General features: G+C 35.0%; 1 protein-coding gene across 1 annotated transcript; it reads left to right on the forward strand.

Moving 5' to 3' along the window:
• Nucleotides 1-20065: 20065 nt before the first annotated feature.
• Nucleotides 20066-21566, forward strand: LOC146993995 (uncharacterized). The gene has a single exon (XM_085826289.1). It carries the CDS (start codon nt 20244-20246, stop codon nt 21564-21566), a length of 1323 nt encoding a protein of 440 aa, XP_085682415.1. The 5' UTR covers nt 20066-20243.
• The last annotated feature ends 3316 nt before the right edge of the window (nt 21567-24882 follow it).

Genomic DNA, 24882 nt, shown 5'->3' on the forward strand with positions numbered 1-24882 from the left:
AAACAACTTTCGATTGCTATAACGAAAACAAAACACTTACTTGATTAGGCTTAACGAGTTCCGTTTCTTCGAGAAAACATCAATTCAAAACATTTGACGCAATATGGGAGCTTGCTTTACCCATAACCTAAAAAGGTATTTCTAAAAATAGAGAGAAAACAAATAGCAGAACAAAAATACGATGCTTTTATTGGAATTACAAACTATAGCTTTTTTGAACGACAGTATCGCGAAGCACGATCGCATGTTCCTAAAACGTACTCGCTGTACCTCCTGCTGTGAGAGCTGCTTCGCTGCTATTGGTTAAAAGAATTTAGACGTAACATAGAGCTTTCGACGTCATTTGTTTTGTCACGTGGTAAAGCTTCTCGTACTCCAGCCATACTTGTTCGGATTAGAGCGATTATGTTTTAATCCTTTAAAAAAATCAATTAAGTCAGAGGTGATTTTATGTACAACTGAATTAATTCATATGTTAATATATATTTTCACTTTATGCAATACACACTTGAGAAATACCGGATCATTACAAAGGAAGGAAAATGGGTTATTTGCTTGAGAGGGTTATATCCATATAGCATTTTGCTAATGAAATGTTGGAAAAACAATATTTAACATAGTTTATTAATCTTTTATCGTGATACAACCACATTTTTAAGAACAAGATTAGAAAGTTTACAATTATACACCTAAATTTAGTTTTCACACTGAGATGGAATCCCAGAAAAAATATTGTTAATGATGGACTAGTTCAAAGTAGTTATATAGAGAAAGCACACGTGGGATCTTTGACTTTACTGAATAACATTTGCCAGTCAATTTACAGCAAAATATATATGCCTACTGTCCATTAAATTAAATATAACCTTTGAATCTCTCTTAATATTCTTGTTTTAAAAGTAACTTGTCAGTTAATTTTATCAGTAACTTTTAGTATGCATTAGGTAGTAAGGAATATACTTTTTAGACACATAAACATTGCTTGGATTATCCTAAATTTTCATTTATATTTTAAAATACACAGTGTCATTTCCATTATCTATTTCTACTTCATTACCTTTTTTTTTTTTTTTTTTTTTTTTTTTTTTTTTTTGAAGATGGGGATGATCTAGTGTGACAAATTGCATTTTTTAAATTTACCATTAATATTTTAAACTACATTTTGCACCAATATTTATGTTTGCTCTCCCATTAAGGGAAACAAGTATAAGTTATTAAATCAAAATTCCTATATTTAAATTAAAATTCCTGTGTTTAATTCCATCTTTAACAACAGCCATAAAATATATGGAATTTACATTCTTACCACAGATGTGATAAGTCATGAACTCATTGGCACTGAAAAGTCATGAACTCATTGGCAACTTTGAAGAGCATTCGCAAACTTGTTGGTGAGTTAGGAGAGGGATGTTTGTTTGCATATCTTTAAATTTATTTCAACGATGCATCCACCACCACCTATTGTTTTACATTTTTCTTCTTCAATACAAGACACGCATAATTCTAGGCTTTTTTTCACCGTTGTTTTCCCTATAAATCTTTTTAATAAAAAAAAAAAAAAAAAACAGAAAAAACAGAAAATTGCAAAATTTTGGCACCAGAATCCTAAAATGAGAAAGGAAAGAGAGGCATGTGATGCCTTTTATGTTGTATGCATGCAGAAAGCAACATCGCCAAAGATTTTACCACAGACAACAGAAACTGCGGTATGTGGTCCACCTGAATGCTGAAGTACTGAAATTCCCATAGGAGGGATCATAATCTGCAACCACACTGGTGAAAATATCCGGAGAAGTGCTGTATGGGAGAATGCTATGTGTATACTTGGGTTGCGATATAAATGATTTTTAGTGACATGTGTAGCCACATAAATTTTTCTTCGCATCATGGTTTAGACCATCAATACTTTTTCACAGCATTCTGGTGAGGTTCAGAAAATTAGAAAGTACCAAAATTCATCATTTTAGAATTATTTTGAGTAAGTTATACACTTTGTGAACTGTGATGAACAAAAATTAATAAGCTGTGCTTCCCTCAAACCAATTTTCTTTCTTCCACATAATGATTTATTTGCATATATCAGAACTTTACTATTGCAATATGCTTTTGGAATGATTATTATTTCAATCTATGAGATTTTTATTTTACCACCAAAGAAAACGCACAGACATCATTGCTGGGAAATAACTACCTCTAAAAATCTGACATGTATTAATAATAAATAGATACCTTTGTCACAATTTGAATTATCATTTTTAAAGCACATATGCTTTATACTTTATATTTAATTATGTTAAAAAAAAAAAAGCACTATCCTACTTGATCTGGTTTTCCTACCTGAGCTGGTGAATGAACTCACTAGTTTGACTCATTGATTAAGATAACATAATCTGTATGTATGGCTTTTACAGTTATATTATTCTTCAGTTCAGAACTAAGTAAGTGCTACATAGCAAAAAGTTAAAGTAGTTTTTTTTTTAAAGTGACCATTGTTTCAGCTAACTTTGGTAGAAAAAATTAGCAGCCCTTAGATGCTTTGCCATGTTCAAGTAACCTAACCAAACCCTCGTTAGAACATTATAAGTGACTACAGCTATAGTTGTGCATAGAACTTTGCAAATAGAAGGATAAATAACATAAATGAATTTTTTCCAGATGAATCTTAATACATCAACACTATCAAGGATCACATCCATGGTCTGCATCAAAAAAATGCCATGTTATGTCATGCATTATGCATCCCCATACAGGTCTGAAACCAAGTGTAATCGTATGGTCCATTACATTCCAGTTGCCTTCACGTTTAATGCTTGCAGTTGCTTCACGTTTAATGCTAATTTCACGTTAAATGCATTATGTCATGCATTATGCATCCCCATACAGGTCTGAAACCAAGTGTAATCGTATGGTCCATTACATTCCAGTTGCCTTCACGTTTAATGCTCATCGGTGGCCAGGGCAACCTGTATGAGTGCAATGGGCAACAAGACATAGGAGCGTCAAAATTTTTAGAATTTTGGCAGGAACTGGAAGGCATAATTTGCAAGCAGCAGTTATTCTATTTAGGTGATAAAATATCTAGCTCTGGCTTCGCTAGCAGCCAAGCAGTAAAGTAGTTGAATACTGATAATTCGACCTGGGTTTACATTCTAGCGAACAGGTTGGCTGCACGTGTGTTTTCATAGTTTTCTGCATATATGAAATATGTATAAGCTAACTTCTCTTTGAAAGTACCTCTACCCTTAGCCAAGTTACTATACTGTAATCAAATAAATTAAACACCCCCAAAAAAACAGCCTCCATGTTTAATGTGCAGTTGAACAGGCGCCATTGTTTAGGGCTACTGTAAATGATTTATCAGATTTAAAAATTCTAATATCGAAAATATTATGCATATTATAATGATTGAATCCAAGTAAAGAATGAGAAATTATCCAAATTTTCTTTACGTACAACAAATGTTTTGCTGTGTATGTTATGTGAGCACCAGCTACATTATGTACAAAAATACCATGTGAGCACAGGTGCATTTTGTACATAACATATTAACAGTACATTATGTACAAAAATGCACTCCTAAATGTTTGCCCAATCGAAGACTTCAAATGTGATAGATGATGCAGTACGGAAACTCGTACAAAAAATGTGAAATCAATAGCCATTTGGAAGTGTGCTATGTGATCAATGTTCATAAAATGTATGTAGCATGCGAGGTAATTTTTTATTTTCTAGTTCATTTCCAAAAATTGATTATTGTATGTATACCATTTATGAAAAGGCAGTATTTTTAAAATCTGATGAATCATTTATTATTACTCTGAGGTTTTCGAAGCTCACTGCTGTCTATCTTTAGAGGTTGTCTAGAACTAGTGATCAACAAGGAATGTATGGCACATAACAGAGAACAAATCCTAAATTCCCACCATTTTTTTTATTGATCTATTAATTCCTTGATCTATGATTTCATCAGATCTGTTATCCACTGAATATATCAGGCCTATGATTATAAAAAAAACTAATGTACCACAGTCTACCCAAGGCTACATCAGCTGAAAACTGGTAATAACTGAAATCTACTTTTCTCACATATTCTAGGTGCACATCCAGTATCTGTTTATCTTCATGCAATGGCTGTACGAGGTGGTATACTCCAAGTTTAACTGTTTTTTAAACCATGTACTTTAACTGATTTGCTTACACATGTACAGTTAAACCATGTATTAAAATTTATTTGTATAATAAATATGGCTTTATCTCCCGTCTTCAGTAATGTTATGCTTTTAAGGGCCATCAGTGTTTTAAGATTACAACAGTTATTTATATTAATGTTAACCCCCCAAAATAATAAATCATTGTGGAAATCTACAAATTAGACAAACTGCAATTATCATTTTCTTCTAATATTTAATCTAAAGCAACGGTTCTCAACCTTTTGACTAACGCGTACCATCTAAACAAAAATTGAAAACCTTTAATATCACCACCACTCCTGAACAAAGCTCAAATCACATAAATTTACGAGTGTTAGAAAAAAAACTCAATCAGGATGTTGGGTTTTAATTTTTTAATTTAATAGTTAAAAATACTTTGCTTCTTTGTATACCATGGTTGAAAACCCCTGATCTAAAGAAATGTTCCTATGTTGTTTAGATTCATCCACAATCATTCTGCAAATAAATTGAGGAAATTTTTATATTTTTATCTATTAACAGTCAAATGGTAACTGCGTTAAGTGATAATATCAGTAGAACATATTCGCTGTACTGATGATTTTCATACTCCTTCTCAAATGTACACATAACTACTAATAATTTATTCATAGTAAATCATTAATAGAAGATTTTACTCTTTGATGAAACACATTTTACTTAACTTATCTTTTATGCACTTTTGTAACATACATGTTAAACGTTAGTTTACATATTTCCTAATTAATATTTCTTTCACTAATTTTCTAATTAATATTTCTTTCACTCAGGTATGAGACAAATATCATTTAGTAGCTTCCATGAGAGCATCTCTCAAGCAAAATACTTGTCAAAATTAATTAATTAGCTTTTAAAGGTACATTAAAAGCATGATGTTATGAAGAAGAGAAAAGTTTCACAAAGCAGAAAAAAATCTAAATTACAAATTAGCAGGAAATCCAGCCTTAGTCCTACGAAGCTTTATTATAGCACTATTATATTTATTGTTTTAAACTCTAATTCATTTACTCAGAAAAACCATTCTATTAAGAAATTTTATATAACCATCATTAAGAAAAATATATTTTTTTTATATGACTACTTCATTTTAGACAATATATTACTTTATGAAGCCAAATAATAGATGTGCAAGACTTAGTTGAATATCAATTGTGTAGATCTTTTGAAATTTTAATATATAATTAGGTGCTTTATTAGTGTTGGAAACATGATTTTGTAAGTAATTATTTTCTTCTCAGAAGACATGCTGTATTTTTGTCTTAAATCTGGCTGGTATTTTCTAGGGAAGATAATCTTTTAGAAGACTTTTGCTTACATTTTTGTTTGATTTATCCCTTAGAAAATTTCATGAATATCATGATGTTGACTGAGCAATGCTACTAAGGCATTAGTTTTATATCATTATGCCACAATGGCAAATGGTATGAGAGCGACTAAATGGCTAGTCAATAAGACAGTGATTATTTCTGGTGTTTTTTATTAAACACGATCTGTAGCTTTCATAAGTATAATAAAATCTGAGATAGAGTTAGTAATTCATCATGAATCAACTTGACTGCTTTATGTAATCTTAAACAATGCCTAAGACCTATGGAAAAGCCACTTTAATAAGGGAGTGTACCAAGTGTCTTTCTAAATTTACAGCTGATATCACTCAAAACAGTTTTATGTATCTTATCATGCACATAAATTATGTCATGATGCAAAACATTTTCCCAACATGATGATAATATAAGTCGAGCCTCCATCAATGCACACTTCACATTATCAGATATACCCCATTAAATAGAGAGTTCCTGATTTCGAAGCAGAGAACCACTGTACACATATATAGCAATCCTGTAACTGTCTAGTAGTGGGTGGTTTTACTATACTTTACCTTGTTGTAATGATGCTATTAATTATATCTTCAAAGATATCCCTAATTAATATATATTCAAATATTAATTTGATCCAAGACACTCTGATATTTATTAGTAACAAAGTGTCATGCACATATTATGCGAATATAATTATTTTGGCTTTGTATATATTGTTAATGGACAGTTTGGACAGTTTGGCTATGTTGTACAGTTTGGCTTCAGGACAGTTTGGCTATGTTGTAATTGTAAGTCACTTTGTTTTTTATTTGCAATCTACTGGTGGTTGGGAAAAGTATAAAAGAAAATCATCTAATATGAATGTGTTGTCAACTCCATTGATTGCTGCATGAAGTCTTTAGGCGCTATCTATCCTGCATCAATAATTTTTTATACAGAAATATGCAATAGTTTTATAAACTATGTAAAGTACTTACTCTTGAAGTCTCTTAGATAACTGTTAATCAATAATACACTAATAGCCATTAAAATTGCTATAGCATGAAGGAAAGCAAATAAAAAAAATATTTGTTGTGCATAAATAGTATGGCATGAAGATAAAATGATTAAATTTGTAAGCAGCTTGGGGGTTTACAAGGATGCGAAATCAGTCGAAACAACTGCTCCACCTGGCAGCTAAAAACGGCCCTTAGGCACTGAGTAGAATTTCACTTGAGTGACAGAAATCGGCATCTCATTCCATTCTGATTCAAGTCCATGCCACACTTCATCAATCGTATTAGATGGAGAGGGTTGCTAGGCCAGTCCTCAGCAAACCACGAGCAGGTATTTTCAATGGGTGACAGATCTGGAGACCGTACAAGCCAGGGCAGCAATCAAATGCACTGCATACCGAGGAAGGTCAGAACACAATGTGCAACATGTGGTCTTGAATTATCCTGTTGGAAGATTGCATTTGGCAGGCCTCAAAGATAGGGCACAACCCCTGGATGTAAGATGTCACATATGTACCCATCTGGCAAAAATTACCATCGATGCGAACTAAAGATGTGTGTGCCATGTGCTCAGTGGCTGCCCATACCATCACATTAGGGTTCTTATGCTGATACTGAATGCAACCAGGCGATGTGCGGTCTCCTTGGAGCCTCTAGACACTTATACGATCATCAGAATAATGCACACAGAAACGGGACTCGTCTGAAAAGACGACATTGTACGCCTCCTATATCCAGCTTTGTTGTTGGACACACCACAGTAGCCATCTTTCTCTGTGCTGCATTGTTAAGGAAAGCTAAAGTAATGGACACTGTGCTGATAGTCCATTCTGATGCAAACGTTGACATACCGTACGAGCAGATACTGGGCATGCTGCAAATATGCCCGTTTTCTGACTAATGGTCTGTGATGTGGTTGTAAATTTGGAGGGCTGACCTCACAATATGCCTGTCCTTTCAGATATTAATCATGGGACGGCAATGAGATCCTGCATGCCGTTCAGTATAATCCTCAGCATTCCATACATGCCATATTCGCTTAACAGTGGTTGGATGTCGACTAGTGCAACGGGCGATATCACAGAACGATAATCCACACACTCTATAGGCAACAATCCTGGCTCTGTTGAATTCTGACCCTTGCTGGTAAGCATTTCTTCTTATTATTCAAGGCATACCATGATATTCTGAGCACATTCCAACCTTGCAAAGTGCTTTCCGAATGACAAATCCATTACACAACTTTTTGAAATTATTAATTCACCATGCCAAACTTTGCCTAGAAATACCATAATGACCGTTTCCAAGTTTTTGAATGCTTATTTTTTTCCTGCGATTCACATAAATTAGTATGCAACTGAATACCCACATCCAAAACTGAAACAATGTTTTTTGATACATTACTTGTGACAATGACAAAGTAGTGTTCTAGTTTGCCTTTTTGTACCTTTTTAAAAGACAGACATCAGCGGCGTAGCGAGAGGGGGTCATGGGGGTGCATGATGCCCCGGGCGCCGCTCGTAGAGGGGCGCCAAATGGTCTCCAAACAAGATTTTCCGGAAAATTTCAGTTTTTATTTTGATCGATTTCTGTAAAATATATTTAAACTTAATAACTATTGTAATTAATTATATATAATTAATTATTTATTTTCTTGATTTGTCTGATAAAATGTGTAATAAAATGTTTGTAGTACATCAACCAAAACGTTCTTCCTGACCACTTTATTTCTCCAAAGTAGAGATATATTAATATTTTTTTAAACGAAATGCACGTATATGTTCTGCTTTTATTTTAAAACAATTTCTCAAACATATCCAGTTTCTAAAATCCGATTCTATAATCTGGAAATGACATTTTAGGAAAATCCTAACGCTTCCGTTACAATGGATTGCGTTTGACTCTCCTGTAAACGACTGATGGCCTTCCTGGCTACCGATTCAACTATGTCATCTTGCTGAGACATCGTATATTCACTGCTACGAAGCATTCAACGCATGTCAATTGTTTTTAATCTCCTATTACAAAAGGAATACTGCAGGTCTCTTCTCACTCCTTATCTAAAACGCATAGTTTTAGACTTCACAGACTAAATTTGCATATTCCCAACTTTGTAAACGTTATAATTTTCCTTTATAATCTCTTCTATTTCCTTTTGTTCAAAAAGGTTGTCGATTATATGGTTATTTCATACCGAACCCACAATATCCCCTAATTGTTTTGAGCAGTGAATATGACTGTATGACGTTACTCCGCAGTAGAAAAGAAACGGAACCTAAAACTCCACTACAAATCTATAGAGGAAATGTTTTTCCAAACCTAAGAGTCGCACTTCAAATACTACTTACTATTTCATTATCAAATGCTAATTATGAGCGGTGCTAAAATTATTAAATAAATTTTCACATATTTACAATCAACGATGGGACAAGATCCCCTAAGTCATCTAGCATTTTTAAGTGTGGAAAGAGAAAAATTTGAAAGGATCGACTTTGATGAAGTAAATAGTAAATTTGCTTCATCCAAGGTAAGAAAAATGTATACATAGTAATTAATTGTATTCATATATTATATTATTATTAATAAATATAAGTGCCTGACCAAGTCGAGGTGCACGTGATTGAAGGGAGGTGAGGGCAAATTAAAATTTTTAAGTTGGCTGGTGGTGTGTCTGAAAATTTTAGATCTTTGGCACTCCAAGCACGAACGTGTCTAGTTGGCTATGTCCTTTTGCATGCTAGGCATACGTATGCTGGAAGGCATACGAAACGTTGCTGTATCATTTTTTTTTCGAGCCTTGATGCCAGGATGTGACAGACGATGTCACTAACTAAAAATGGCATGGTGAAATCCGGAGGGAACATAAGGTCGAAATCTTCAATCCTGAACATCACAATAAAGTGATTTTCCAGGTGACAGCTGCATAGGCTGCAAGTTGAGATTGGTGGAAGATTTGCTTTTCAAGAGGGTTTGTAGTTCTGAATCCCGGTGTTATTCATCCGCAAGGGCAGCAAACTTTATTGGCGAAGGAACGGCTAGTTTTTCAATACGAGACAAGGTGTCTGCAACAATATTCTGCGAACCCTCAATATAACGGATAGCTGTTGAAAATTGTCCTATGAAGTCTAGGTGTCTCATTTGACTAGGAGAAGTTTTATCCTGTTGAAAAGCATAAAACATAAGCCTTTTTAAAGGGCGACTGGTGTTCTCAGGGAACCCCATCGCCAAATCCTGGGTGTGGAGAATCCTCATCCTTTTAGTTCGAGCGCCACTGTAGAGACATTAGGATATTTGGAAGCAAGAGAGATTGAAAAATTAGCAACCGCCTTCGCCGGGAATCGAACCGCGGACCTCTGGAGTACCGGCCCAGCGTACAGAACCACCATATCATGAAGGCACACTAGGAAAGCGGGAGAAATACCTTATAAACGTAGAGTGATAATGGTTTAGATGCGAAAGGATACTGCAAATTTGTTGCCGAAATTAAATCATTTTTGCATTTTTGGAACGCTTCGCAAGATTCTGCGGTCCAGGTTATAACACGTTTATCGTTTTTCTTTCTTCCAACCAAAAAAGAATTTATAGGTGTTTGCATGGTTACTGCATGAGGTAAGAAACGTCGATAAAAATTGAGCATAGCAAGAAATCTTCTTAAGTTCTTCACTGTAGATGGTTCGGGCATATAGCGGAAAGCGGTGACTCTGGAAGGGGTCGAACGCCATCAGCGAAAATTTCATGACCAAGAAAGGATACTCTTGGTTGGCCAAAAACGCATTTGGAAGGATTAAGACTGACACCGTACCTTTGAAAACGTTCATAAACTGTTCTCAAATGTGATAGGTGTTCTTGCTCTGAAGCAGAGGCGATTAAGACGTCATCAAATTAAAGTACACGAAAGTAGAGGCCGATTAACACCTGATTCATGAAGCGTTGGAACGTTTGAGCAGCACCGCATAAGTCGAAAATCATGACCGGAAACTCAAATAGTCCAAAAGGCGTAACCGCAGTTTCAGCTGGGTTAACAGCTGGGACTATCAGCTGGGTTAACGGGCATTTGGTGATACGCCCGCTCAAGATCAAGGGTTTTGAAAATAGCTTTTCCCTCTAAAACTTGCATACAGTTTTGAATGCGCGGGATTGGGTAACGATGAGAAATTGTAGCTGCATTTAACCGGCGATAATCGCCACTTACCATTTCGTTTCCGAACTAGATGGAGCGGACTGGCCCATGAACTTTTTAAAAGGCGGAAAATTCCTCTTTGGCGGCTTTAAGCTTGTCCGGAGGTAAGCGTCTAGGTTTAGCGGCAATTGAAGGTCCGTTAGTTTCAATATAATATCGTTCTTGGGTTCTGAAATAACCATAACTGTGCGAGTGATTGTAGGGAATTCTCTGAGAAGTTGATGCCATGGGGAGTTACCCGAAATCAGTTTAATGCTCAAATCTTCACTATTGCGAATTACTCCCGGATAAGTTAAATTGGTTATGGAATCTATCAAACGGCGATTCTTAATATCAACAAGCAAAGAAAATTTATGTAAAAAGTCTGCGTCAATAATAGGACAGTAGCAATAATGAATTGCCATTGGAAGTTGCGGCGCAATCCTAAATCAACAGATATCAGGCGTTCACCAGAAATTTGAATAGAAGTTCCATTTGCTATATAAAGCTGTAACTTCAAAAGGCGCTTTTGTTCGTGAAAATGTGGTGGAACGACAGAAACATCAGCCCTGGTGCCTACAAGAAACCTTAAGCCCGAATTCTTTTCGATGACGGAAAGGCGTGCAAAATTCCGGCCGCTGTCATTCATGACTTCGAGCAACGGCCCTTCTCGTTTCCCTGGTCACGGTGGGTGGCATTTGCTGGCACGGTGGGTCACACGGTGGGTGCCATTTGTTTGCCTTGTTTCCAAATTTGTGGTGGTAAAAAAGAAATACCCGGAGGAGGGCTTTCATAACGTTTCCTTTGTGGGTTAGGACGTGTATTTCGACTAGTGATGTGGAGAGGTTGCGGTGAAAAGGTTCAGCTTGGATGGCTACTAACTGAGCAACCTGTTTGGACAAATCATCAATTTGAGCCTCTAACGCTATAATACCTGGACCAGGAGCCTGCACTGCGTGTATTTGCGCGGGAATGGCCAGTTCGTGAATTTTATCAGCTATTTCGGGAAGATTTTTAAGTGGCTCGCTACTGGCCGCTAAAATGATTTGCATGTTAGGTGGGAGTCTATTCATCCATAATGTTTTAAGAATGTTATCCGTTAGGTTACGGCGACTAAGTCTGACATTTTAGACAGCAACTAAGAAGGCCTTATATCACTCAACTGTAAATCGTGCAACAGCTGCTTGATTTTAACTGCCTCGGATTCTTCATAAACAGAAATTAATTTTTTTTAAAGATTTGTATTTGTCCGTCGCCGGTGAATTCAAAATTATTTCACGAGCTGTTTGCAGTACCTCTGATTCTAACGCGGCGATCGCTGTATAAAATTGAGTTTCGTCGGCAGTAATGTAACTCAATTTAAATTGCGCATCCAATTGAATGAACCATAACGATGGGTCTCGGGGACAAAAAGGCGGTGGCTTAACTGCCACTCGCCCCAATTGTGAAGCAGCATCGTTGTCAACCACTTTAGATCAATCAAATATGCACAATAATAATATGTATAGAAAAATAATCAATATGTATATAGTGACACAGTTTCTTGGTACTTGAAATCAGAGTTTGGTGTGTTTGGTGTATTTAATTATGGCAAAGCACACTAGGGCTATCTGCCTAAGAGGAGGGATGCCTTCGTGGAGGACTTTCTAAGGGAACTGGCTCGTATACACGTTACGCATGGGGAAAACCACGAAAACGCCCATGCAGCCAGCCCGTTCGCGCCTTGAAATCAGAGAAGTTGGAGGCTCAAATGCAGCAGGCGATACATATATCCGCTGAAATTATGACAGAAATATGTTGACTCATCGGAATGCGGCACAACGCTTGAAATCACAGGCGAAATGTCTTACTTGCATCTCATCACACTGGATAACTTACTGGTGCTCAGAATTTTGACACATAAACTCCATATTCGTGCAATATTGAAGATTGCTATTCGTAATAAATACGGGTCACCAATTATGGTGGTACAATTTTTTGAGACAGATCGTTAAATAATTATAACAATTGAATAGAATAAATATTATTTTGTTTTTGGTTGCTATGGGTTACCAGACTGGCAGAGTTGAGTTGTAGTAGGCAAGTTGCCACATATATATTTATCTATAATGTATATTAAACTTTTAATTGTTTAAAAGTTGTACTTTTTAAAAACACTTATACAAATATGTAAAATAAATAACAGCTTTTTAACTAGTTCTAGATCATCGTATGTCTGATTTTTTTTGCGGACACAGATGCATTTCCGAACCCAAGGCTAGTGTAGTTAGGTAGTGTCTATTCTTAATATATTTTTGAGTATTTTATGGCAGATTCAGCATTTTATTATTATTTGCATTATTTTCTTATTACGAATATATTTTATACATTATATACTGAAAGTTTTCTGTGGGGGGGGGCGCCAAAAAGGTATTTTGCCCCGGGCGCCAGTTATGCTTGCTACGCCACTGACAGACATCATCAGAAGTTGCTCTATATTTTTAAATAATCGAAAACAATATTCTTTTTCAGAATATCGGTTATTACTGCAAATATTAACAGTCCTCCATTTTTTAATTTTAGTTCCAGAAAATATTAACATACCAATGAAATATTAAAAGATTAAACTGTTCTTCTGTCAAAAATTTTCAAAAATACAAAACCAATCTTGTTTTATTAAAAAAATAAATAAAAAATCCCTTCATGCCAAGCTCCAACTCCCTCACAATTGAATCTCTAATGTTAAATCAAAATTCTCTTACATTATATCACAACCTCTGATATTTGAAAATCTAAAGTACAATAATAAATACTTTTATGCTCCGGTAACGAAATTTTTTTTGCATAATTATATATTTTGTTTGCCGAAATTTGTCTTCCTAGTAAACATATCTTATGCCGTCCAAATAAAATACTTCAAGCGTTATGTCTGAAAAGGTTTGTGTTCTATATTCTTTACCAGCTGTACCTTTTAGCGGTTTATTATTAATTCAGAATTGTATATGCATACAAAATTTATTACGTCTTATACAGCAAACTACAAATTACACTTTCACAACAGTTCAGAATCCATGCAATCGGCTTGTCACGTGACCAAACAAGTGACGTTTTTACGTAGCAAGTCGGTCAGCCAATAGTGATTCAGCATTGTCACAGCAGGGGGTACGGCGAGTACGGTTTCGGAACATGCAGTACGATCTCCTGATGACGACATGGAGTTTGAACAATTATGTACAGCCAAACGCCAAATGTTTACGGAAAAATGTACTTTGCTGTGATTGGTTGGAGGGTTATCTTTTTCACGCCAAACTGGACCTGGCGCCAAATACGTAAATCTAGTAAAAATAGAAATCGTATTCCGCCATTTTCGTCGGTGAGTGTTTTTTCTGCACGTGCTAATTCTTAATTTGATTTTGTTATTTGTATTATTTTTATTATGTCTTTGTCTAAGCAAACAGGAAAAATGAAAATACTTATAATCGGAGATTCGATGATAAAATATTTAAAAGAATATTTATTGCTGAATTTACTGGATTATGAAGTTCATTTTCATTGTTTTCCGGGTGCTACGATTGAAAGGTTGACACGCAAGATAACCTTGATAGACAATCAATTTGAGTTAGTTTTGGTTCACGTTTGTTGAAACTAAATAACGTTTGCATAATCCGAGTTCAGAAAACAAAACATTTATTTTACATATTTTAAAGAAATAACATTCTGAAACAACATGTTTCATCTACACAATCAATCGACGCTCTCACCAGAGCATTACGCCATCAAACTTGGCACACATCCAAAAGTTCAAATTGAAGAATTACAGAAGCGTTGTTGCCACACAAGAAAAGACATATAGTTACAACTTCACACAATAATAAAACAAAAACACACTTTTGAAAAATAGACAATAATAATAAAAAATAGTAATAATAAAATTCTTAACAATATTTTCTCGATTATGCAACATCCTCCCCCCTTTTTGAGTCAGTGGCAAACGACTCAAAAACATATGTTATCCTATTAAAAAGGTCTAGTACATTAGGCTTCTTAACAAGCCGTCCTGACGACGTAAATTTCTGTTTTATATGCTGTACGTCAGTCTGATCGTTTTTCTTATCGTCGTTAACGTTAGGCTCTTCAACTAAATAATTTTCATCTAGTTGTATCTCTAGTGGATAAATACGCTGAACGGGCCTTATGAAAATCCCATTCTGAGTTTTTAGTTTAACTGTTCGAACTTTGCCATCCCGACCAGGAATTTTCTCTATAATTTTACCCAAAGGCCAATACAAGCGTTTTTTGAAATCATCGCCTATTAAGACTATCTCCCCAATTTTAGGCAACCGGGTTACTTTATTTTGTGGTTGTTTCATTATTAATTGCCCCAAATATTCTTTTCGGAAACGGTTCCTTAAATCTTTAAGAAGTTTTGTGCGGTATTTAATTCTTCTAAAAAAATGCTGAGAGTCAATTTTATCTATATCTGCTACATTCGAAGTACAATTTTCAATTAAAAACATTGACGGAGTTAAAGGGATAGCATCTTCAGAGTTCTCCGAAATATATGTTAAAGGTCGAGAATTAATTACCGACTCACAATCGCAAATTAAGGTTTCCAGTTCTTCATAAGATAAAACCGATTTTCCCAAAGAACGTCTTAAAAGTTCTTTAACCATGCGAACTAGCCGTTCCCACCAACCTCCCCACCAGGAGGCTGTTGGTGGATTGAATTTCCATACTATTCTCTTTATTTTTGCCTCATTCTCTATTATGTCCCAGTTAAGTTTAGACATTTCGTTATACGTTCCTCGGAAGTTAGTCCCATTGTCAGAATAAATAGTTCGTGGTCTGCCACGTCTGGCTATGAATCGTCTTAAAGCCAAAAGAAAAGATTCTGTTGATAACGAAGTCACCAGTTCTAGATGGATTGCCCTGTACACAGCGCATGTGAAGAGTGCCATCCAAACCTTCTTACCGTTTTTCAAAAACAATGGGCCAGCTAAATCTACTCCCAAAATTTCAAAAGCCCTATAATCTCCTACGCGATCTTCAGGAAGAGGAGTCACTTCGCAAGACATCGGTTTCGCTTTATATCGTTGACGTATTACACACCCTTTTAACACATTACGCACAGTTTTACGTTGTTTTAGTATCCAGAATCTTTCTCTTAAAATAGATTGAAGCATTTGAGTTCCAGCATGACAATGTTTCTTATGAACTGACTCAATTAACAATGTAGTAAAGATACATTTACTCGGTAACAAAATTGGTGTTAAAAATTCAGAATTGTCTTTGCGTTCCAATATTCTAGTTTTAACTCTTATAATTTTTTCATTATCAATGAATACATCAAGTGGATTAAGAGCTCCAATGTCAGGGAAATTTGAGCTTTGAACCAACCGAATCAAAACTTTTTCGGAATTTATGATTTCAGCAACAGTTAGTTTAGATTCTTTACACAAATTTGACTTCTTCCTACAGTTAGAAATAAAACGTAACACCCAACCGGTTACACGAATCATTTTTTCATAATCAGAAACTCTTTCTGCATACCAAGGAGTGGTATCCTCTGAAAAGTTAACATTAATAAGTTTTACCTTCCTCTTTTCCAAGTCAGCTTCGCTCGGCTGACAAACAATATTGGTAGGCCAAAATTCAGGGCTTTCTCTTAGCCAGAAAGGTCCCTTAAACCACTCCGAGTTAATCATTTGTTTAGCAGAGCAACCTCGAGATAACACATCTGCTGGGTTCATATTACCAGGCACATGCCTCCATGATTCAGGTTTTGTCAACTTAGTAATTTCTTTAACACGATTGCTTACAAAGTTTGACCAATTACCAGGATTTCTGATCCACCATAATGCGACTGTGGAATCACACCATAAAGTTACATTTATATCAAAATCATTAAGAGCTTTACAAACAGAATATAATAATCGGGATCCAATGCAACAGGACATTAATTCCAATCTAGGAATCGTCAAATTCTTAATAGGAGCTACTCTAGATTTTGCTCTTAAGAGAGTAATTTTTACACTGCATGAATCAATACTTCTCGCGAAAATACATCCTGCATAAGCATATTTGCAGGCATCGACAAATACATGCAATTCAACTGTTGCAAAGGTTCCAATGAATCGGGGTATTGCCACATTTTTCAACAAAAGTATATCAGATAACCACACAAAAAATTTACTTACAAAATCATGAGGCAATACCTCGTCCCAAGAAAATTTCAACTTCCATGTTTCTTGTAACAAAATTTTTGGAAGCAAAGTTATTGGTGCAAGTATTCCAATTGGATCAAAAATTGATTGTACAATAGACAGAATCAGTCTCTTAGTTGCCTTAGTATCACAAGTTATCATATTTACATTTATATTACACCTTAAAGTATCATTGTCTAAATTCCACAATATTCCTAAAAGAGGTGTGTCCCCAGAATGTTTTGTAGTATATTTGGAAGCAACATTGCTCTCCCATCCCCTTAAATTAAATCTGCCTCTCGACATAAGACTTTTGGCCTTTTGAATTAAATCCTCTTGTTCCTCAATATTGTAAACACCCGTAATACAATTATCTACATAGAACGAATTTTTTAATTTGTCAGCCACATCTAAAAAGTCAGATGGACAATTATTCAAGAGATATTTAATAGACGCACCTAGTAGATAAGGGCTGCAGGAAACCCCAAAAACTACTCTGCAGTGCCTATACACTATTTCTCCCTCATCACTTGGATAGAAAAATCGCAAGTAATCTCTATCCTTCGGAGAAATTCCTAACTGCAAGAATGCTTTCTCTATGTCTGCACTCAGACCAATAGGAAAAAATCTCATTCTGTCTAAAATATCAGGGACTAATTCTATTAAATTAGGTCCTTTCAATAAACACTGATTCAAAGATGGTTTTCCCTTTTCACAAGATGAAGCATCAAAAACGGGTCTTACCTTAGTGCTTTCACTATTCATCTTAATAACCGGTCTGTGTGGTAAAAAGTGGCATTTATTGTTTAATTCCTTTTCCGGAACCTTTTCTATAATATTTAAATTTTCCCACTCTCTAAACACTTCTTGATATTCCTTCAAAGAATTATTTTCTTTTGCCCTCTTTATCATTTTTTGATGACGTGTCAAAGCAATGCTTTTATTATCTGATAAATTGGTAGATTCGCATTTCCAGGGTAATTCTAATTCATATCTACCATCGGGCCGAATAGATAATTTATTCTGAAAATCAATCTCGTAGTCGCAATGAAGATTTTTCATTTTACTATTTTCCGTCGGGTCGGAAATACCCAAAACTTCAAGCTCCCATAAAGATTTCAAAGAAGCATTATTTACATGCAAGGAAAGACTTATTAGGGCATTATCCCTGACAGTATCATTTTCTTTACCCATAACCGTCCAACCCAGTTTTGTTTTGACTGCAGTTAAACCAGAGGGTAATTCTAGGTATTCGTCAGTTAACAGTTTACCAATGACATCTGCACCTATCAATAAATCAATTTCACTTTCCTCGCAAAATGTGTCACTGACCTCAATTTTCCTGCTTTTCAATTCCTCTATAATCTGAGCATTCTTGATTGTTGGAACAAATCCACATATCTTTTTTTCAGAAAAAGCTTCAAAACAACACCTAAAAGTGTTATCTAAACTGCTTATGTCAATAGCAAAAACAGAATGGGTTACAGGCGCAGTTTCCCTCCCCCCAAACAAACCATGAATTACTTTCTCCTGTCGAATAGGATCAGCCTTCATTCGCTTCATAATTTTCTCCCCAACGTATGATCGTTGGGATCCCGAATCCAAGAGAATCCTAATTTTCTCTCTCGATCTTTAACTTTAATTAGAACACATAAAGTTTGCAAATAAACTTTCTCGCTCTTACTATTATTAGAAAGGGAAACATCCAACTTAGAGTCATTTTGTTTTACAGATCTAACATTCTGAGGACACATAAATTTTATATGATCACAACTGCAAATGGGGCATTTAATATTGGCTTTACATTGGTTTTTTAAATGGCCAATTCTTAAACATGAAAAACAAACACCCTTCTTTTGTACAAGTTGCCTCTTTTCATTTAAGCTCATATTTTCAGCTTTAAAACACTTAGCACTCATATGAGGCTTACCACAAAATATACAAACATTTTGCTTACCTTTACTGGTTTCATTTGTACTTACCAGCGCGGCAGCTGTTGCTAAATCTGAATTACCTGAAATAACATTTTTATTAAGACGCTTAACAGAATGAGTAAATCCTGATTGTGCTAATCTAATCATTTCTTCCGATTCTACTTCATGCCTTAAAAAACACATTAGTTTTTCAAGCGTTCTTTCAGAACTCTTTTCCTGTCCTTGTTCAGAAGTTCGACTCCGCTCCCAGGCACGTAAAATATTCTCAGGTAGGCACGACTCCACTAAAGGTCCCAAGAAATCAGCAAACTTTTCCTTGGTGCGTCCTAAGCTTTCCAGTGCTCGTAATTTACTTTCTATACTATCATAAAGTACTCCTAAGTCCGACGCCGTTCTGCCTGTTGTAGCATTCTTTGTAACAAGCCCAAGCAAATCTCTTACATAGATCTGCACCAGAAGGTCTTCTCTACCAAATCTTTCTTTCAGCTGCTCGATAGCTTTAGGATAATTCGCGGCGGTAACAGGAAAACTGTTCAAAAGTTGAGCTGCCTTTGAGCCAGGTACTGCACTTTGCACTAAGTACAAAAATTTATCTTCCGGCACAATATCCGCATCTTCATGAATTTTGGAGAATTGGCTCCAAAAGCCTAAAAATTCTCTTGCATCTCCAGAAAATTTTTTCAGTTCAAGTTTAGGAAGTTTGAACTTCCTGTTTTTATTTTCTTTAGGATCCGAAATCGAAAGTGAAGCAATATCTGTAGTAACATTCATCGAATTCAATTGTCCAATTTTATTCTGAAGTTTCACCTTTAAAGCTATAAAGGAATCTCTGTATCCTTCAGCCGTATTAAATTCATTCTCGAAATCCGCTTCCTTGGTTTGTTCTAAAACACTGCTTTGAGTACTGTCCAAGCGTTCAAATTTGTCAATTAGTTGCCCCAACAACACTTGCAATCTCTCAGGATCCGTACAAGTAGGCAATTCTTCTTCCACAATCTTCGTAGTTAACGTAAACGAAGTACGTTCACTTTTACGTTTTGCTTTTAACAACTCCATTTTAACAAAACGCCTAAATCAAATTTACTCGAAATCACACAAACGTCCTGTCAAACGGACGCCAAACTTTTATGTTGAAACTAAATAACGTTTGCATAATCCGAGTTCAGAAAACAAAACATTTATTTTACATATTTTAAAGAAATAACATTCTGAAACAACATGTTTCATCTACACAATCAATCGACGCTCTCACCAGAGCATTACGCCATCAAACTTGGCACACATCCAAAAGTTCAAATTGAAGAATTACAGAAGCGTTGTTGCCACACAAGAAAAGACATATAGTTACAACTTCACACAATAATAAAACAAAAACACACTTTTGAAAAATAGACAATAATAATAAAAAATAGTAATAATAAAATTCTTTACAATATTTTCTCGATTATGCAACACGTTGGTACCAATAACTCTTGTGACACTTTGGATGATATTCATCATAAATATGATTGTCTGTATAAGGTTATTGAGCGTTTAAACCCGAAGATCATTCTCTTTTCAGGTGTCCTCCCGCGTGAACGAAATTTATTCGAGAATGGTTTCAACCCGTACAGTTTAAAGAAGCTGAACAGAAAATTAGCTCGGATAAACACTAATCTTTTGGAAGCATTCAAAGGCCGAGAAGCTTTTTCTTTTTGCAGATCTGGTGAGTACTATTGGAGTACTTGTCTGTCAAGAGACGGATTGCATCTGAACCGTAAGGGTAATGCACAGCTTGGGAGAATTTTTGTGAAGGACATAAAGAGCGTTTTGAGTGTGAAATCCCTTCCAAAGGTAAGTGCTACATCTTTTTCCTCTGTATCTGCTATTGAGTTTCCAGCTTTATCCACTGTTTCAGGAAAACATCCTTCTGTACCTATCACGATTTTGGATAATTATCCTCGTGCTTCTGTCATTTCAGATACTTCAAGTACTCACTCTAAACCTCTTTATTCAAGTGATTTGAAACGGGTTTCTTCTGTTTGCAGCACTTTGGATAGTCATCCTGATACTTTAGGCTTATCAGATTCTAGTGTTTCAGTTTTGTGTGCTCCTTCAAGTGTTCCTTCGAAACCACTTTATTCAAGTGTTTTGAAACTTTCGCATGTCTGTACTACATTGGATAGTCGCCCTAATGCTTTAGCATTACCTGGTGTTTTGACTGATTTGGATAACCATCCCAGTATTTCAGTATTGTTGGATTCTCCTGATGTTCTTTCTAAACCTCTTTATTCAGATGTTTTAAAATATGGTTCTACCAACACGTCTTTGGATAATCATCCCAGTGGTTTCTTGTTATCGGATTTTCCAGTTCTTGAGCCTATAGCCGACACTGTTTCGAGTATTCTTGACATCACTGCACCAGTTTCTCAGAATTCCAGTACTCCATCTATTTCTCATTTTTCTGCTGATCCAAGTGTATCTGTTTCTCAGCTTTCTGGTTCTTTGTATCCTGTTACAGTTGCTTCTGAGCTTGCAATTAATTCCATTTCATCTGCTTTATCAGATTTTCCATTTCTTGAAAGTGCTGTTAACATTGGTCCAAATAATGTTGATGCCATTGCATCTGTTCCTCAGTTTTCTGTTGCTTCTGTGCTCAATTCTGAATCTTCTGCTTTTCAGGTTCTCACCTATTCTAGTTCTCCTGTTTCAGACTCGGCTTCTTTCATCTCATCAGATCTTACAGTTGTTGATCTTCGATCTCTCGGCTGTTTTTCAACCATTTCATAGATTTCACTTTTTGAAGATGATAATGAATGTTCAAACTTTAAGTTTGGGGGTGCTAAGAGTCCAAATAAATCTGAAAATAACAATAAAATTGAACTCGTGAGTAATTATGATAAAGAAAATTGTGCTTCTAATGGAAAATCTAAGATTTGCCCTAAATGTAAGAAACCTTTTTCTTCTAAACAGTCCTTATCTAATCATAAACGTAACTGTAAAGGTATTGTAGAAATGAAATATCCCAGAGTGTGTGAAGTTTGCATGAAGTCGTACTCCACTAGACAATCATTTTCCAATCATAAAAAATGTTGCAAAGCACCATCAGCTGAATGTATTCCAAAGGCATATATTTGTGACCGGTGTGAGAGAGATTGTAAAAGCCGCAGTAACCTTTTTCATCATAAAAAGATCTGTAGTATTAAAAATCCTACATCTAATAATTCTAAGCCATGTGTTATTCCTGATTGTAAGGAAATATTTTGTTCTGATAATGAATGTAATAAACATTTGGCTGAATATCATGATTATGAGATGGCTATGCAAGAACTTACATTTTCATCAATAGGAGAATTTCAATTCTGGTTAGAATCGCATAGTAAGCAGACATTCAGTTCTTATAAAAAGTCTGCTGGAAGTAGATGTAGGAATGATAAAACTTTTCATTATTACTGTTGTCAATTTAATGTAATGCATAAAAAGAAAGTTCCTGTTTCCAGTAGAAAAAATCTAAAAGATACTTTACCTTCCAACTTTAAGTGTCCGTCAAAAATTTTAGTTTGTGAAGAATCGCACCTTGTCACAGCCATATTTTATTCGAATCATAATCATGAATTGTCTTTTGAAAATAGCAGGTTCCACCAACTTAGTCAGAGTTTCCGTAACAAAATTAAAGCTTATGCACAGTTAGGTGTATCCACGGATCAAATTCAAGAATTTATCAGAGATGGAAGTGGACTGCGGGATAATAGGGAGGGCATATATGATAAAGATGTATTTGTAACACGAAGAGTGATAAACACTTACAAAAAGCGGTTAGTATGTTCCTTTCCTGGTGATGATTCACTTTCAGTTGCCACAATAGTTGAAAAACTCAGGCAAGAATCATATGATCCAGTACTTATTTATAAACCACAAGGAAAGCCAACATTGTACGGTCCAAAAGGGCTTGATGAACTTTCTTCTACAAATGAGTCTTTTGCATTAGGATTGCAGACTAAACAGCAGAAAGATATGATGATTAAAGGTTGCTCCAGGATTTTATGTATTGATTCTACTCACAAAACAAATCAATATGATTTTTATTTATTAAATTTAATCGTTCCTGATGAGTTTGGTAGTGGTTATCCTGTAGCGCATTTCATTACAAATCAGTTAGACCAGGATACAATGTATAATTTATTCCTTAGTATCAAATGTGTAATACTGAAACTTTATGTCAATTGTCTTATGACAGATGATGATAAGACTACCCATCCTGCATTTGATAAAGTATTTGGTCCTGGTATTACACATTTGTTATGTAAATGGCATGTGCATCGTGCTTGGCAACGTAATTTGTGCCGAATGGTTTCTAATCAAAAACTTAAAGATGAAATCTATTTTAATATGGTAGTATTACTTGAAGAAAGCAATTCTGCTCGATTCATAGTGATGATGGATAATTTCCTTCAGAAGTTTCGAACTATTGCACCATCTTTTACACAATATTTTGAAGAACATTACTATAGCCGTGCTATTCTTTGGTCAATGGCCCATAGAAACTTCCCTCATGCGTTCACAGATACCAATATGTATTGTGAATCGTTTCATAATAAATTAAAAACTACATATTTTAGACGAAAATTTAACAGGCGTTTAGATAAATTAATTGAAGTACTTTTAAAAATTGAAGAGGATACATACATGGCTCACAGCTATAAAATTAAAACTAATTACAAGCAGAGTACTTGTCCACCAACATATAATAAGCGACATGATTCGGGAATAAAAATTTTAGATAGTGATGTAACAGGGGCTGGTTTTTTGTTGTGGATTGTAAAATCACAGACTTCTAATATTCAGTATACAGTTAAATGCTTATATGAGTTATGTCCTCAAACTGATCACTATTACTCTAAATGTATTAGCTTATCTTGCTTTAATTTGTGTAGTCATTTATATAATTGTAATTGTCCAGATTTCAGTCCATTATGTAAACACATTCATAAAGTACATTCAGTCAGACAAAGAGATCCATCCTTCTTCTTAACAGATACTTATAAAAGCGAAAGCTGTTCATCAGCCATACAAACAGGTACAAAGTCTGTTATTTCGAATGCAGTAGCATGTAACTTAGAACATAAAATTGATAATTGTAAGACTTTAATATCTGAATTACAGGTTATGCTGCCTAATCCAACAGTTAAAAAAATATTGTTGCCTACTATAACAAAAAATTTGAAAGAAATTGTTTCTAATTGTAAAGGTGTAATAGAGTCGAACTATCTGAAAGAATTTCCTGACAAAATGCCATTTGTCAGTGTTCCCCCAAATTTAAAATTAGCCCGTCAGACTTTGTTTCGTACAACTGCTTCAAAAAGTGCAAAGCGTAAAATTTCAACTTACCTGAATATTCAGAATAAAAAAACCGTTAAAGAAGATTTATTAGGCATTAATTTAGCGTGCACAATTAATAAAAGTACTTTTACTCCCAAGCTTATTGATGAGGATATTTCGAAATGCATTTTATATGTTGGAGAAACACCGCTAACATTTTTGGATGTAAAATCTCTGGATCCATACATTCCATGTGAGGAAATTCAAACATTAAAATCTGCATCTTTAAATTTTCAGCCTGGTTGGCTCAGTGACAATGTTATTGATGCTTTCCTTTTTATTAGTCTTTGTGGTTCTTCTTCAGTAGCAGCCAAGTGTTATCATACACCTTTCTTTCAATCAGGTAGTAAAGATCAAACTGTATGGCAAAAAGAGGATTTAGCTTCTGTTGATTTCTTTTTTATTCCAGTTCTTGTAAAAAATAATCATTGGGTTTTACTGGTAGCAAGAATTAAAGATAAAATGTTTCAATTTTATGATCCGCTTGGTTTTAACTCGGTTCAAAATTCAGTATCTTCATTAATTCAGCTGTGGCAAAAAGTCATAAATAGTATTTTAAACATTAGTGATAGTTGGTGTGTTTCATTTCCAAGTCACACTGTTCAAAATGATGGTATGAGTTATGGTGTATTTATATGCTATTTTGTGCATCAACTTAGCCGATTGGATATCAGCCTTTTAATACATATGATTTCAGAAAGTTTATTTATACTAGTTTAGGTGGGAA

The sequence above is a fragment of the Stegodyphus dumicola genome, chromosome 11 (genome assembly GCF_044657685.1).
Source record: "Stegodyphus dumicola isolate Sdum_Otavi_A_Nest chromosome 11, ASM4465768v1".
Classification (NCBI taxonomy): Eukaryota; Metazoa; Arthropoda; class Arachnida; order Araneae; family Eresidae; genus Stegodyphus; species Stegodyphus dumicola.